The sequence below is a fragment of the Macadamia integrifolia genome, chromosome 3 (genome assembly GCF_013358625.1).
Source record: "Macadamia integrifolia cultivar HAES 741 chromosome 3, SCU_Mint_v3, whole genome shotgun sequence".
Lineage (NCBI taxonomy): Eukaryota > Viridiplantae > Streptophyta > Magnoliopsida > Proteales > Proteaceae > Macadamia > Macadamia integrifolia.
This window is the reverse complement of record NC_056559.1, coordinates 16,359,664-16,373,657: the sequence shown is the minus strand read 5'-3', so window position 1 is coordinate 16,373,657 and position 13,994 is coordinate 16,359,664. Positions and strand designations below refer to the sequence as shown.

General features: G+C 40.0%; 2 protein-coding genes across 3 annotated transcripts; one reads left to right on the top strand and one right to left on the bottom strand.

Annotated features, from left to right (window-relative positions):
- Positions 1-2,204: 2,204 nt before the first annotated feature.
- LOC122073774 (GDSL esterase/lipase At5g14450-like) lies at positions 2,205-4,396 on the bottom strand. The gene is made up of 4 exons (XM_042638403.1): positions 3,940-4,396; positions 3,291-3,479; positions 3,060-3,220; positions 2,205-2,976 (listed from the first exon to the last, which is right to left on the bottom strand). Exons 1-4 carry the CDS (start codon positions 4,247-4,249, stop codon positions 2,452-2,454), a joined length of 1,185 nt encoding a protein of 394 aa, XP_042494337.1. The 5' UTR covers positions 4,250-4,396; the 3' UTR covers positions 2,205-2,451.
- LOC122073773 lies at positions 3,307-9,693 on the top strand. 2 transcript variants are annotated; one of them, XM_042638401.1, is made up of 5 exons: positions 3,307-3,444; positions 6,533-8,592; positions 8,683-8,849; positions 8,929-9,003; positions 9,362-9,693. In XM_042638401.1, the coding sequence occupies exons 2-5, from the start codon at positions 6,549-6,551 to the stop codon at positions 9,392-9,394; spliced, it is 2,319 nt and encodes a 772-aa protein (XP_042494335.1). In that variant the 5' UTR covers positions 3,307-3,444; positions 6,533-6,548; the 3' UTR covers positions 9,395-9,693. The 2 variants fall into 2 exon arrangements, with proteins under 2 accessions (XP_042494335.1, XP_042494336.1); XM_042638402.1 differs by lacking the exons at positions 3,307-3,444; positions 8,929-9,003 and adding an exon at positions 4,550-4,911.
- The last annotated feature ends 4,301 nt before the right edge of the window (positions 9,694-13,994 follow it).

The window sequence follows — 13,994 nt, the reverse complement described above, 5'->3', positions numbered from 1 at the left end:
TGGAAAAGAACATCATAGATATCTGGATGGAATCACCGGACCTGTTGAATTGGACGAGCCATGGAAAGTTTTGCTACCATGTTTGACATTGAAACATGGGAGTCAATCTGTCCTTTTTACAGCGTTATGCAAGATCAGAAAAACAAGGGCATCATTTTGCATTTTGACCCAGGGTTCGACGGTCATTTTACCCCATGTGTCTAGACTTAGGGTTATACTATTCCACTGAAATAATTTTTGCTTTTAATTATTAGTTTTTATTTGCATAAAAGAAAAATTAAAGTATCATTTGTCACGTGATCGTGCTATATCTTAAAAGAGAAATTTTAATCGTTAGCTTTTATTTGCATAAGAAAAAAGAGACTAGGGGTGTCGATCGGTGAGGTAGGGCTGGGCCGGTCTGGGGTCTGGCGGTGTGAAATCCTTACACCGTGAACGTCCATTTACTTAAACTGGCCTGGGTTTGGGGGGCATGGTACGATTTGTAATCGGGGCCGATTGGTGTCGGGCTTTAATCGGGCTACCTTAAACGGGCCTTAAACGAACAATGAGCCTATTTAATTCTAAATGGGTTTACCTTAAAATCATTTTTTAAGCAGATTAAAGTATTGGTTTTACAATTTAAGCATTTTTCTTAGAATTTAAGAAGATAAGATTCTTAGAAAAGGTATTTACAATTAAAGCATTACTCATATTTTGTAGTATTAGTGGTAGAATAGGTATTTACAATTTAAGCATTTTTCTAAAGGGGGTTGGGTCGGTCGGGCTAAGTGAGTCGGTTCTAACAAGCTATTTAAGTGAGTTGGGCCGGTCGGGCGTCCGACGGGCTACTACTCTGCACTGTAAACGCCCGTTTATAAATGGGCCGGTTCAGGTCGGGCCTTAAGCGAGTCGGGTTGGGTTGGACCTATCGATGCGGGCTCAGGATTGACACCCCTAGTGGCCACTATGATCCTCGTGTCTAGACAATTGGTGGGTGAAATGACCAGTTTGCCCTTCCATGAAATGAAAAATGATATCTTTATGGATATGTTCTTGTGTGCTCTTATTGGTCCTTGCACACAAGCAGGAATTGCATTCCCCCATAGAAAGCACTCCCCCCACCCCTAAAAAAAAGTATAACTTGTCATGTGATAGATCTATAAGAGTGGAAAGAATATACATAACCAATATCAGGGAGAAAAAACAGTATCAAAATGTGTGATGTACACTAGTGCTCATTATATCTCTCCTCCCTCCTATATGAAATGAGGATCTAAATCCTCTCCAACCCTCCAGCCCTGGATTGAATTCCTCTGTGGTGCAACAGGGTGTCCAAGGAGCATCCCATGGCCAGAAATGCTTAGGTATGGAGTCCAAGACGATTGCACATAGCCTAAGACGTTTCTGGGCGTTAGATGCACGTCAGACGCCATGTTGCGCCACAGAGGATCTAAGTCCCCATCCCCCACAACATGCATCTGATAGTTAAGGGATAGTTGCACACACAATAAGACCCTCCCAGCCATCCAATGTCTACAAGAGAGAGGATCTTGATGCATGAAATGACATTTTTACTCCTTATTATAGTGGGAGATATAGACATAAAATAGGTATTCTACAATCATTAAAGGGTCGGGCCAAGTCGGTGCACAATAGGCCGGTCTCGGTCGGGCGTTATTCGGTCGGTCTCGGTTGGGCGCCCGACGGTTCAAGTAGCAAAACCGAGACCGACCATTTATAAACGGGCCGGGCTCAAGCCGACACGTTTAATAAACGGTCCGGGCCGGGCCGATCTATAAACGGTCGGTCCCGATCGGTTTAGCTGGTTCGAGCCACAAATTGACACCCCTACACAATAAGGCCCTCCCAGCCATCCAATGTGTACTAGATAGAGAATCTTGATGCATGAAATGACATTTTTACTCCTTATTATAGTAGGAGATATAGACACAAAAAGGTGCTAGTTTATGCTATGAATTTCCCAGAACCAATATATTTTACTCTCCCACATTATTATTTATTTATTTCTCTTCCCTCTCCTATGTCGTGACCATAAAGACTCATGTGTATGAAATTGTTGCCCTGGTGCCCTTTTCTTCTCCATGAGCACTATCCTATTGGGCGCTCTTACATTCAAACACGGGGTACATAAATGATCATCCTAACCTCAATTAAATGCTTAAATGCATATTTTCATTGGCCCCTACGTTGGCACAACAACCTACAGGTAGCTAGCGTTCTCTCTCCTTTTATTTATATAGCAAATACATACCATCCACAGTTGAAGCCACATGGCTGAAACTTTTACGTGTCCCATCACTATTCCCTACACTATTTAGCTTACAAAAATCAAAATCAAAATCAAATGAGAGTTGAGATGGGTGGCTGAACCCTACTCCTCCGTGGGTGAAGGAAAACCTACTCCTTAGTTATATATGATGAGACGATGAGGCCATGGGGTTATGATTCTTATGAAGGCGAGGAAGGGTGACAGGCTTGAGTGATAGGAATGGGTGGGTGGGACAAGGAACAGCCTAGGATACGTATTGCAACACGGCGATTGGCTTCCTGAGAGTAGTGGATCCCATCCCAGCTAACATGCCTACTCGGGTTCCCACAAGCATTTCCGTAGACGGTCCCGTTGATCACTACCCTCTTCCCACAGTCCACATGATAGCCGTAGTAGCTTCCACAACAGAACTTAAGTGGGTCCACAAAACCTTGATTAACGGCGTTGCTAATGAGATCATATTTCGCCGAATACACGTCGATGTATGTGAAAATCGCAAGGGGAAACCGACTCCTGAGTTTGCTGATCCGTTCCAAAAGCTGCCGGTTGAACTCCTGGGCCACCTCGTTTTGGGTCTTAACGCAACCGTTCTGGTCCAGATGCGAACCGTCCTTGTTTGGATAATATATAACGGCGTAAGGCAGGCAACCCACGGGCCCCGTATTGTGTACCCAAAATATCCTCGCCCCTTCGTCATAAAGTCGCTACGGTCCCAAACGAACTGTAATTAATTATTGATTGTTCATAAATTAGATATGAATTACTTAAAAAAATTAAAAATTTGTACCTGAATAGCCAGGGAGAATTGATCGAGGATATCAGGAACTGAAGCTCGAACTTGTTCTTCTGAAGTGTGTTGAAACCCGAAGGAGAGATCGTTCTGGCCGATATCGAAGGTGTACAGTGCCTTGGAGAAATCCTCTGGTCTTGGCAGATGATTCTTGTAATCTGCGTTTGAAAGAAGAGGAATTTGATTACCAAATTTAAGTTGAAAGAGGTGAATGAGAGATTAATTTACCAGAAGAGAGGAGTTGTAGAGATCGAGCTTTGAACTGTTGGAACTGAGAGATCTGGATGTCGAGATGGAAGGGACTGTAACCTCCTTGCCGGATTGACGCTCCTCCTACTGCGAAGTTCGCCCCTTTCCTGAAATTAGTTCCCACTGAGTCCAGGTACGCGCTCAGATAGGGTAGTCCCAATTCCTCCGCTGCACAGCAGTGCACAATCAAAAACCTTCTTTTTTTCTTTTAGTTTTAGATTAAGGAGGAGAATTGGTTCAATTTGTGTTGGAACCTTCAAAGATACAAAGAAATTTGATGTTGACTTTCTTCTTCCATTGTTAGGTTAAGTGTGATTGTCTGTTTCGTCTTAGAGGTTCTTCTGTCTTCCTTATTCTTAATGGCCAACAGTTTCTGCTATTAATTGTGGATATGGTGATTGTACCACTGGAGAAACCTTTAATTTATGCATTTCTTTTAATTTCCCTTCTTCCTAATCTGTATGGATTCGCGCAAATATGCAATGCGATGTGGTGGACTGGTGGGTAGAGGTAATGAATCATAAATGTAGCGATGATGATTAGTTTAGTTAGTGGAATCTTCATAAAACAAATTTAAAATTTCAGGCATGACAGGAAGAGTCGGTGACTGTGGCTGGGTAGGGCTCACCGATGAAATCGATTATGAGACGGCCATCGCAGAACCTGCCGGAGGGCTTGCCGAAGAAGGTCTCACCGTTGGGAGGAGGGACCGCATCGAACGCCGCAGATCTACCGCCGGTGTCTGAGTTGGAGTCCCCAAAGTTGTAGATCGCTGGGAATTCACAGTTGGAGTATTTGGAAGTGGATGATGATGATAAGTTTAAACCCCCCACTACAACTACTCCTCCGATGCCCATCCACCCCAAAACCAATAACCAAACTAGAGGGCAGGGACAGCTCCAGATTACCCTCCTAATTCCAAAACTCCCCGATGCCATACCCTTGTTTCTCAGTTAAGTTTATGATTTCTCTCTCTCTAGTCTCTAAGCATAAAGCAAGAACTTATACCCCTCAGTCCTAAGCCCTCACTCACTCTTCCCATGCCTCTTATCCCGAGTCTCCTCCGTCACTCTTAACACACTGTTGAGATTGGCTACGTAAGCCAGCCTGAGAGATAAGTAGAATGTGGAACCTAGAAAGAACAACAGTAGGGGGGAGGGGACCGGAAACCCAGCAATCTCAACTTTGTCTTTGTGCGACAGTGTGATGTTAACAAAGCAGTAACAAAACTCCAGATCCTCTCCCCATATGGGGAGAGGATTACCCTCCCTCCTTTCAAATAATATATATATATATATATATATATATATTTTAATTTCTTCCTGCTGAACAAGCTGAACAAGAAACGTGTCCACAGGCCTTACCTGCTAAGACGCTTCACCTCTCTCTCTTCCCCTCTCCATCCTTTGTATTCATTGCCTCCTTGTCCCTGCAAATCGGAAGTTAGAGAAGATAAAAATCTCTTTTTTCTTTTTTCTGTAAGGAGAAGATAAAAGTTGCCGCTGCAATTGGCATAATCGGCGCTGGAAAACCGTCTTCACATTCTGGAACCCACATGGTTCTCTGTACACGTTTTGAATCCCTGAGCAGCAACTGCTCCGTTCGTAAAACCTCTAAATCTATTATTCTTTCATTAATGTCATCTCTGTTCTGGGCTTAGTTTCTTGGATTAAATCATGTTGATTTGTTGCTTTGAAGTTGCGGGTACTGTTTATGAATTCCTCAATTTCCTTCTGATGCTCTGTTATTGTTTTGTTTGATTGGTAAAAAACCCAGGTCTGTTTTTGATTATTGATTTCTCTCTATAGAGTCCTTTTTAATGAAGAATGGGTGTCTGTCAATAGTTCAATCAAATCTGGTGTGTGCTATAACTGTTTACTATCTTGATTATGCTTATCTTTTGCACACGGCAAGTGTTATTTTATTACCTTTTCTATTTTCTGTTGTAGTTTGATTTTGTAAGGATATTCATGGTTGGACCAGAAACAACCCATGATAGCATGAGACCTTGTTAGGTTTAGACTGTAATCAATGTGCAGTAACAAATGTTTTCATATGCATTTGTTTTAGGGTTTATAATTGCTTATTCAAGTTTTTGGCGTTATTCCTTTGACCATGAGTCAAACAATTGCCACAAAATGTTCCTTCTCTTTCTTTTTTCCTTTGGGTCCTGTACACAAATGCCATCTAGAGTAACTGTGACCCTGCCAACTGTATTGATGTTTAGTTATGCAATGTCATTGTTAAATCTGAAATTGGGTGATTCGCAATCATGGACATGAGCTGGACCAATGTGCCATGTTTTTTTTGGATATATAATCAGGTCATGAACTTTTTGATCGGGATTCTAAGATATCTAGGGGAAAAAATCCTGCAATTGTTGGTAAAAGTCTTCTTTTTTCTTTACCCTATGGACCAATCCAATAACTGTAGTACCTGGCTAGCCTGTTGGATTTATTTATTTATTTATGTTTATTACAAATGCCCTTATAATGTAATAATTTATCAATGTAAAGCACTCAAGGGAGAACTTGCAAAGGAAGCAATTCAACACAATTTTGGATTCAATTCTGATTTTCAAAACATTGGTCAGAACCACTGAGGTGATCTGTTATTGCCAGGAGTTTTGTTTCAATCTTCATTGTTAGGTGACCTTTTATTTCTCCTTTTTTTTCCTTTCTTAAATATATTTATATTTCAATTTAAATAACATATGTCTAGTGTTGTGTTTTTATTTTGAAAGTTTTGTTATTTTCTGTGTTGTTTCATAAGAATGTGGAATTCATCCCAAAAGCTAGGGCAGACTTGGGCAGGTGAATGAACTTCCCAAAGAGCATAATCTTTAGCAAGTCGTGCTTCCTTGTTGGGTTCAAAGTGCCATGTAGAGAATTGGCATATTCCATTGCTAATTTGATGGTTGAATTGGCCCTTTTAATCATAGAACCGTACCTAAGCTTGGCCACTTGATTAGCTGGGTAATCCTTTCTTTGCTGTGAGTCAGCCCTCTTTTTGCCACTTTCGGTTGAGATGTAACGGAGAAAAATGTCTTTATGGCTTCTCAAAAGAGAGAATTTTTCATTGAACTGCATTTTCTTAGAGTGATAGCCTTATTCTTATGTTAAATAATATATATATATATATATATATTTTTTTTTAATTATTAGTACGTCTTTTGTTCTTTTAACATCTACTCATATATTATTACCTTGCATCATTTACAGGGCACCTGATTTTGCCATGGAAGCTAGTAGTGAAAGTAAATCAGAGATGAGCAACGGAGAGGAAACAAATATCGAAGAAAGTATTGAACAAATTGCTAAAGAAAAGAGGATTGATGGTATCAATGATGCACTTGTTTCAGCAGAAGCTCAAGATTTAGAATATGAGATTCCAACAGTTGGCAAGGAGTTTGTCTCTGATGAACAAGCTTATGATTTTTATAAATCATATGCGCGGATAATTGGTTTTAGTATCCGAAGAGGCCGATCAGGAAAAACGCAAAAAGGTGTTGTATGGCGAAGAATATTTGAATGCTCAAAAGAAGGTTATCGAAGAGTGGATAAAAGGACTCTCAATCTTAGAAAGAGTCGTCCAGATAGAAGAACTGGTTGTAAAGCAAGAATGGTGGTAAAACGTATGAAGGATGGGAAATGGTCGGTTACAGAAATTGCATATGAGCACAATCATCCTCTTGCAACTGAAACGGAAGCTTTTTTGCTTAGGTCACTGAGGGTTATAAAACCTACACAGGTTGGGATTGTAAATGACAGCGATGATTGTGTTATTCAAGAGAAGGCAAGCACAAGTTCCCATTGCAATGATATGTGCCACCAAAGTGTTAGCTTTGCAACACCGGTTGCCAATAGTGAGAAAGCTACCTTGCCTGTGAAAACCTTATTGAGAGAGAGGACGGAAGATGTCAATGATGCATTTGTTTCCAGAGATGCTCAAGATGTAGAATATGAGATTCCATCAGTCGGCAAGGAGTTTGTCTCTGATGAACAAGCTTATGATTTTTATAATTCATATGCTCGAAAAATTGGTTTTAGTGTCCGCAGAGGCCGGTCAGGAAAAACACAAAAGGGTGTTGTATGGCGAAGAATATTTGAATGCTCGAAAGAAGGTTATCGAAGAGTGGATAAAAGGACTCTCAGTCAGGGAAAGAGTCGTCCAGATAGAAGAACTGGTTGTAAAGCAAGAATGGTGATAAAACGTATGAAGGATGGGAAATGGTCGGTTACTGAAATTGCATATGAGCACAATCATCCTCTTGCAACTGAAATGGAAGCTTTTTCGCTTAGGTCACAGAGGGTTGTAAAGCCTACACAGATTGGGATTGTAAATGACAATGATGGTTGTGTTATTCAAGAGAAGGCAAGCACTAGTTCCCATTGCAGTGATATGTGCCGCCAAACTGTTAGCCTTGCAACACCGGTTGCCAATAGTGAGAACTCTACCTTGTCCGTGAAAACCTTATTGAGAGAGAGAACGGATGATATCTGTGATGCATTTGTTTCAGGAGAAGCTCAAGATTTAGAATGTGAGATTCCATCAGTTGGCAAGGAGTTTGTCTCTGACGAACAAGCTTATGATTTTTATAATTCATATGCTCGAAAAATTGGTTTTAGCATCCGAAGAGGCCGGTCAGGAAAAACACAAAAAGGTGTTGTATGGCGAAGAATATTTGAATGCTCAAAAGAAGGTCATCGCAGAGTGGATAAAAGGACTCTCAACCTGAGAAAGAGTCGCCCAGATAGAAGAACTGGTTGTAAAGCAAGAATGGTGGTAAAACGCATGAGGAATGGGAAATGGTCGGTCACTGAAATTTCATATGAGCACAATCATCCTCTTGCAACTGAAACTGAAGCTCTTTTGCTTAGGTCACAAAGGGTTGTTAAACCTACACTGGTTGGGATTGTAAATGACAATGATGGTTGTGTTATTCAAGAGAAGGCAAGCACTGGTTCCCGTTATAGTGATATGTGCCAGCAAAGTGCTACCCTTGCAACACGGGCTGCCAATAGTGAGAAGGCTACCTTGTTTGTGAAAACCTTACTGAGAGATGGACAAGAAAAAGTGGAAGAAATTTTAAAAGAAGAAGCACAACTAAAACCTAAAACAAGTGCTTTAATCTGCGGTGATCCAATGTCCCAACGAGTCTACAGAATTCAAGCAAAAGATGATGGTGGACTAGGTGGCAAAATAATAAGCATTCTAGAGAAGAAAAGGAAAATGAAGTCTCAAAGCTCAAATAGCACTCAAGCTAAAAAGGGGAAACAAGGTAAGTATAATGTAATCTGAATTTTTTAAATTGTATTGTATTTATTTTAATGACAAAAGAAAATATAAGCTTATTACTTATTAATCACAGGACAAAATAACCAGAATTTGGAAGGGAACAAACAAGCATTTACCCAAGCACAAAGTCAATTGAATTTGATGTCGTGCCCATTACCTTGTAGTGGTCCTATACAATTTCAGCATTCCTTCTCACCTCTTGTTTCTCACCATATCACTAATTTTCAAGAAATGTCCAAGGTAAGACCTATTATAATTACTAATGCCTGATTTTATTATTTGTTTTTTTAACTTCTTATTATTTCATTATATTTGGTAGGAACCGTTAAATCTTCCTCCCAATGACGCACAATTGCTACCATTGATTAATAGCAACAATGTTGAAGTTTGCCATGTAAGTGGTGCCATGGTTCACTATATTTAAATAATATTTTTGTATATTGGAAACATAAAAAAAGCGTTTTATTTCTATTTAATATGTTTCTAAAATTTTATATGATTCAACAAGTTCCTTTCACAAGTGATGCGCTATCGAGCACCATTCCTTAGTAGTGCTGGTTTTCAATTTCACCAAGTTTATTATGGCATGCACGCATTTATTTTCTATTTGTTGTTTAATGGTCATTTCACCAAGTTGTGTTCATTGTAATAATTTCTGAATAATTTGTTGGACTTGGAGGGTCTCTTGAACCAATAAAAGGAGCAACATGATTGGCAAGAGAAATGATAGACTTTACAACATTATTTTGTAGGACTTGAGGGCAGCTACATGTGGAGGTCTTTAAGCATCAGGGCAAACATTTATGTTGTGGTGTTAATTTGAAGAATCCTGGAGTACCATTTCTTTTGGAGATCACCTGAATTTCACCTAAAGTTCATTGACATACGGCATAGGATTCATTTTGTTGTGAGAGACTTTCCAATCCTTGTCTTTTTCATTTTCCTCATCCCCATCCTCTGGCTTTTGAAGTTTGACCAACGTCTCTATGACTTTCTACTCATGCTGAAATTTGACTGTTCTTATTTCTATCCTTGTAGAATTGAAAGGTAGAACTTAGAAGGAATAAATTGCAAGAATGGCTGATCTCTGGGCGTTTTCTAATGTTTAGGTTGTAAAAGCCCCCATATGTATAGATAAATGATGAACGACTTTTGAGTGGTCAACATATGGGTTGCGAGCCAAACAAATGAGAGATAGAATTGACTTGAGTAAAATTTACATGGAACTTACTAAACTACAAGACCAAAGTGCACCATGGTTTCAAAGATGAAAGCATCTAGGAATCTTACTTATAAATAATTTCGATCCTTCCTCCAACCAGGAGGAATGATCGGTCTTTACAAATTGTTTCTTGTTGATGCAACTGGTTATAACTGAGAATGTCACTGTAGAAAATGTTTGCTCTGTGGATGGAACTCTATGTACAACCCTGAGCCAAGAAACAAGAAGCATTTTAAGTATCAGCCTCATCATAAGGGATGAGTAGTTCATTCCTTTACTTGGGGTAATAACACAAAAACCTGACAGAGCACTCAGAGCAGCAATGCCCATATGTATGTCAAAGTACTTAAACCCACATCAAGAGGACTATGGATGCTAATAAAAAGAAAAAAAGAAAAAAAAAGGAAGCACATCCAAAATTACAGAATACTACTAAAGTTGGTACTTGGGAAAAACAAGATTTACTTCCACTTCCATGCTTCCGTGGCCAAATCTCAAAATTTTCCCATTCTGTACTTGAATTTTCAATGTTTATCATCATGTGAAATATGGTGTGCTCTATAATCGGCGGCGGCGGCGGCCGCGGCAGCAGCAGCAGCAGCAGCGTTGGTGGCACCTCCAGATAGCAATGCCCCTTATTTGCAGGATCCAGATCCATGCCCTGCCAGTGAAATCAAAGATGAAGAGTCTTAAGTTATTCTGGTCCATCATCAGCATAGCCAAGTAACGTGCACAACACCAAAGGCTTATGGAGGTCAACCAGTACTAAGAAATGGGATTTGCTGGATATCCCAAGTTTCTAAATCTTTGGATCACAGAGCATAGTTACGTGATTCATTGTTTGGTTCGTCAACTAATATTTTGTGAATCTAACACATTCTAATACACAAGGAATTTAAGAGAGTATCACTACCAATTCACTGACTGCAGATAAAGGAAGCGTCTTAAATTGTATTGCCATTCTACAGGGAACCCTTAGAAGCGTCCCAATTTTCAAGACATGAAGGTGGGCGAAGCTACCAAACCCGAGAGATACTCAGGCGAGACGTCCCCTGGGATTAGACATGAACTTCCCTGTTAACAGAACGGAAATAAAGCAAAACGAAACAAAAGACAGACCTACAAAAAGGAAAAGGATATCATCTACCACACTCTTAAGTCGCCCAGTCAATGGCTGCAGGGAAGATATATACAATCACTCAGGAACACAACTGCCTAAAGACCAAACGAAATTGCCAAGGCCATCCCGAATGGCTTTCGCTTCAGAGGCAGACACAGAGGTACTATAATCCATCTTACACCTTGCTGCAACAAACCTACCTAGCTGATCCTTAATGACCACACCTCTGACACCTTTCCAAGACTCAGCTCACCATGCGACATCAGAAGAGATAACAAAACAACTAGCAGGGGGATCAGATAACTGATCTTCCCAAGATGAGAGATCAGCCTGAGGAGAAGCCAAAGAGGGGCCAGCCAAACAAGAGGAACCATCTCCTAGCTTTCCAAACTTGTCAAAGAATAGAAGACCAAGTTAAGGGAAACTCTTATATTAAGCAAAAATGTAGTTAAGCCAATACTTGAATCCTATATACCATGGAAAGGTGGAGCTCATTAGTATTAAATTACGAGGGAGAAACCAACCAAACAGCCGCACTGAACATTGGAAAAGGGGGTGAACAACAGTCTCTTCAGCACTAGAGCACATTGGCCACAAATCATTAGCTCCAAGCTTCTTTTTTGAATAGAAAATGTTTAACAACAAGAAAATTAGAGCAACATGTCCAAATGAACATCTTTACTTTTGGGCACCATTTTCAGATTCCAAATAAATTTCCATAGAATCTACAAGAAAAGGGAAAATGTTGTAAACACCTTCAATGTCTACAGCCCTTTCTGCTTCTCTCTCTCTCTCTCCACAAACTCCCCTCCCCTGCCCTGCACTCTATAATTCTCATGGCCTTATGTGGGCCAAAACCAACAAATAGAAGGACACTGTTAAATATTATGTACAATCATGTTGAGTAATGAAAAAAAAAAATTTCTTTTTTTATATTTGAAAAATTTCTGCTTCCTTTACCTTTAATTTCCCTTACAACTTACAACTAGACATAGCCTAATAGAAATTTGGGGTTTGAATTAGCTCTCCGACACTGTTCTCACATCATGTTTTTTCTTTTTTGGTAGAATATACTCACATCATGTTGGCAAGATAAAAAAAACATATATACATACAAACACACATCCATCTGTCTTTGATGTCTCTCTCTTCATACGCTCTACATGCATAAGGTGGGCCATACGATCTCCATAAGCCATGGATTATGAATAACTTCTCTGACAAAATATGGGAGGATTTTGGACACGTAAGCCAATACATGGGTGCGTATCCCATGTCTTCTCCTCCCTTAGATAATTAATTGGAGAGGATCTTTTTCCTCTTAGTCTTATAAAGAACCATTAATGTGTGGACCCATCCTTTAAGGGGTTTTTTATTTATTTATTTTTATCATTAGAGTAGAGGAGGGTCTTGGGCATATAAATGAGGAAGGGCAAAGTGGCAAGCCCCTCTAAGAGATGCATATTTTGATGTGTGGACCCATCCTCTAAAAATTTGATATGCTATGTTATAATGTCTAAGTGTTGGACCATCGCTTCTCTGGTGAGTGGGGTTTGCAGCCTTCTTCTTTATAGGGCAAGTGTTTTTGTTCGGGAGTGCCCTTTGCAACCAGACATGCGGTGCCTAAACATAGAGGGACACAACGGTCATTTCACGCACTGTGTCTATGGTGCCCAGGCTGCTCCGGAATAGAGAACAATGTCATTTGTTTATGGTACATTAGTGCTTCTATGTTTCTTTCTCTCTCCTCTCCTATAAAATGACATATCTACCCCTAATAATGAGAGAGAGAGAGAGAGAGAGAGAGAGAGAGAGAAGTATGATTTTTTTTTATTGCGTAGGAGAAGGAAGTATGATTTTGGCCAATCCAATACTGCTGATTCACACCAGGAATCCCTATAATTGATGAATTTTCGAATCAAATGGCCGATTCTAGGGTTTTGGGACCGATTTCGGCTGATTCCGATCCAATCCGGGATCCTACCGATTCCGTCCCCGATTCCTGAATTTAAAACTTGCTCTCGACTTCCCTCTCTCAAAATCAAGGTTTAAAAAGCAAACAGTACACCTTTTCTAGTTTTAGTTTTCAAGTTTTGAAAGGGAGAAGGGAAGGAAATCCAGTTTGTTACTAACAAGTTCGATAGCTCTACAGGGAACCCTGAGCGTGTGTTTGGGGCAAACAGACATGGACAGAAAGCCCTCAAATTCTCCTACCAGCTTCACTGATCAGATGGTTGTGAGTATCCTCCTCTACATTCAAGTCACTTTACCTGTTGGGATGCCGAAAGGCCTTCACCCAACCCTTCAATTCCACAAACATTTTATTCTATTAGTTTCTTTTCTGCTTTGACTGTGGTTATTTTTTATTTTTTTATTTTTTTATTTTTTTATTTTTTATTTATTTTTTAATGCTATTTATTACCTTTGTTTAGGTTCCTGGAGACGTTGCTCTGGACCTCTCAAGCATGCCTAACCAAACCATTAAATTGGGAGGAGAATTGCGTCAGGTGTGTGTTGGTCCTGTTGGAATTCCATTCTTTTGTTTGTTTACATTGTTCACCTTTGACCAGCGTATTTCTGTTTATGCATTTGGCCTTCAAAAGGGTAGAAGTCCTATGATTAACTATCCCCAGACCCCCTTCAAAAGGGAAAAAGTGATATGTCCTTTTGGGGCTTTTGTGATAGAGCTTAGGCTTATTGTGATAGAACAACGTTAGCATCTGGGATGGCTTCTGGCATAAGACTTTTAGAATGCAATGACAACTTTTAACTGGGTTTGTATCTCAGCTTTGAGTCATTCTAATGGGCACAAGTAATCAGGCCCAAAGTTGTTTTATAAATAAAATGCATAGGGTAATATTACCCTTAGGTGATACTGTTCATTATTAGGCACTTTGTTGAGGACAAACTGAAATGTGCTGAAGGAAAGGAGTTGGGGAGTTGCAATCTAAATGGATGTTGCCGTGATTAAACACCGGGGTTTGTATTCTTGCATATTGACATCCTCCCTCCCCAACCCATAAAAAAAGGGGGGGGGGGGGGG

What these genes read in the sequence shown, in the direction of transcription:
- LOC122073774 (XM_042638403.1), bottom strand. Translation starts at nt 4,249, where the DNA reads ATGGCATCGGGGAGTTTTGGAATTAGGAGGGTAATCTGGAGCTGTCCC. An exon ending in TCTCATAATCGATTTCATCG is followed by an intron (nt 3,480 to 3,939) that starts GTGAGCCCTACC and finishes ACTGCTGTGCAG; the next exon opens with CGGAGGAATTGGGACTACCC. An exon ending in TCTACAACTCCTCTCTTCTG is followed by an intron (nt 3,221 to 3,290) that starts GTAAATTAATCT and finishes TTTCAAACGCAG; the next exon opens with ATTACAAGAATCATCTGCCA.
- LOC122073773 (XM_042638401.1), top strand. Translation starts at nt 6,549, where the DNA reads ATGGAAGCTAGTAGTGAAAGTAAATCAGAGATGAGCAACGGAGAGGAA. An exon ending in AGCTAAAAAGGGGAAACAAG is followed by an intron (nt 8,593 to 8,682) that starts GTAAGTATAATG and finishes TATTAATCACAG; the next exon opens with GACAAAATAACCAGAATTTG. An exon ending in ACAATGTTGAAGTTTGCCAT is followed by an intron (nt 9,004 to 9,361) that starts GTAAGTGGTGCC and finishes ATTATTTTGTAG; the next exon opens with GACTTGAGGGCAGCTACATG.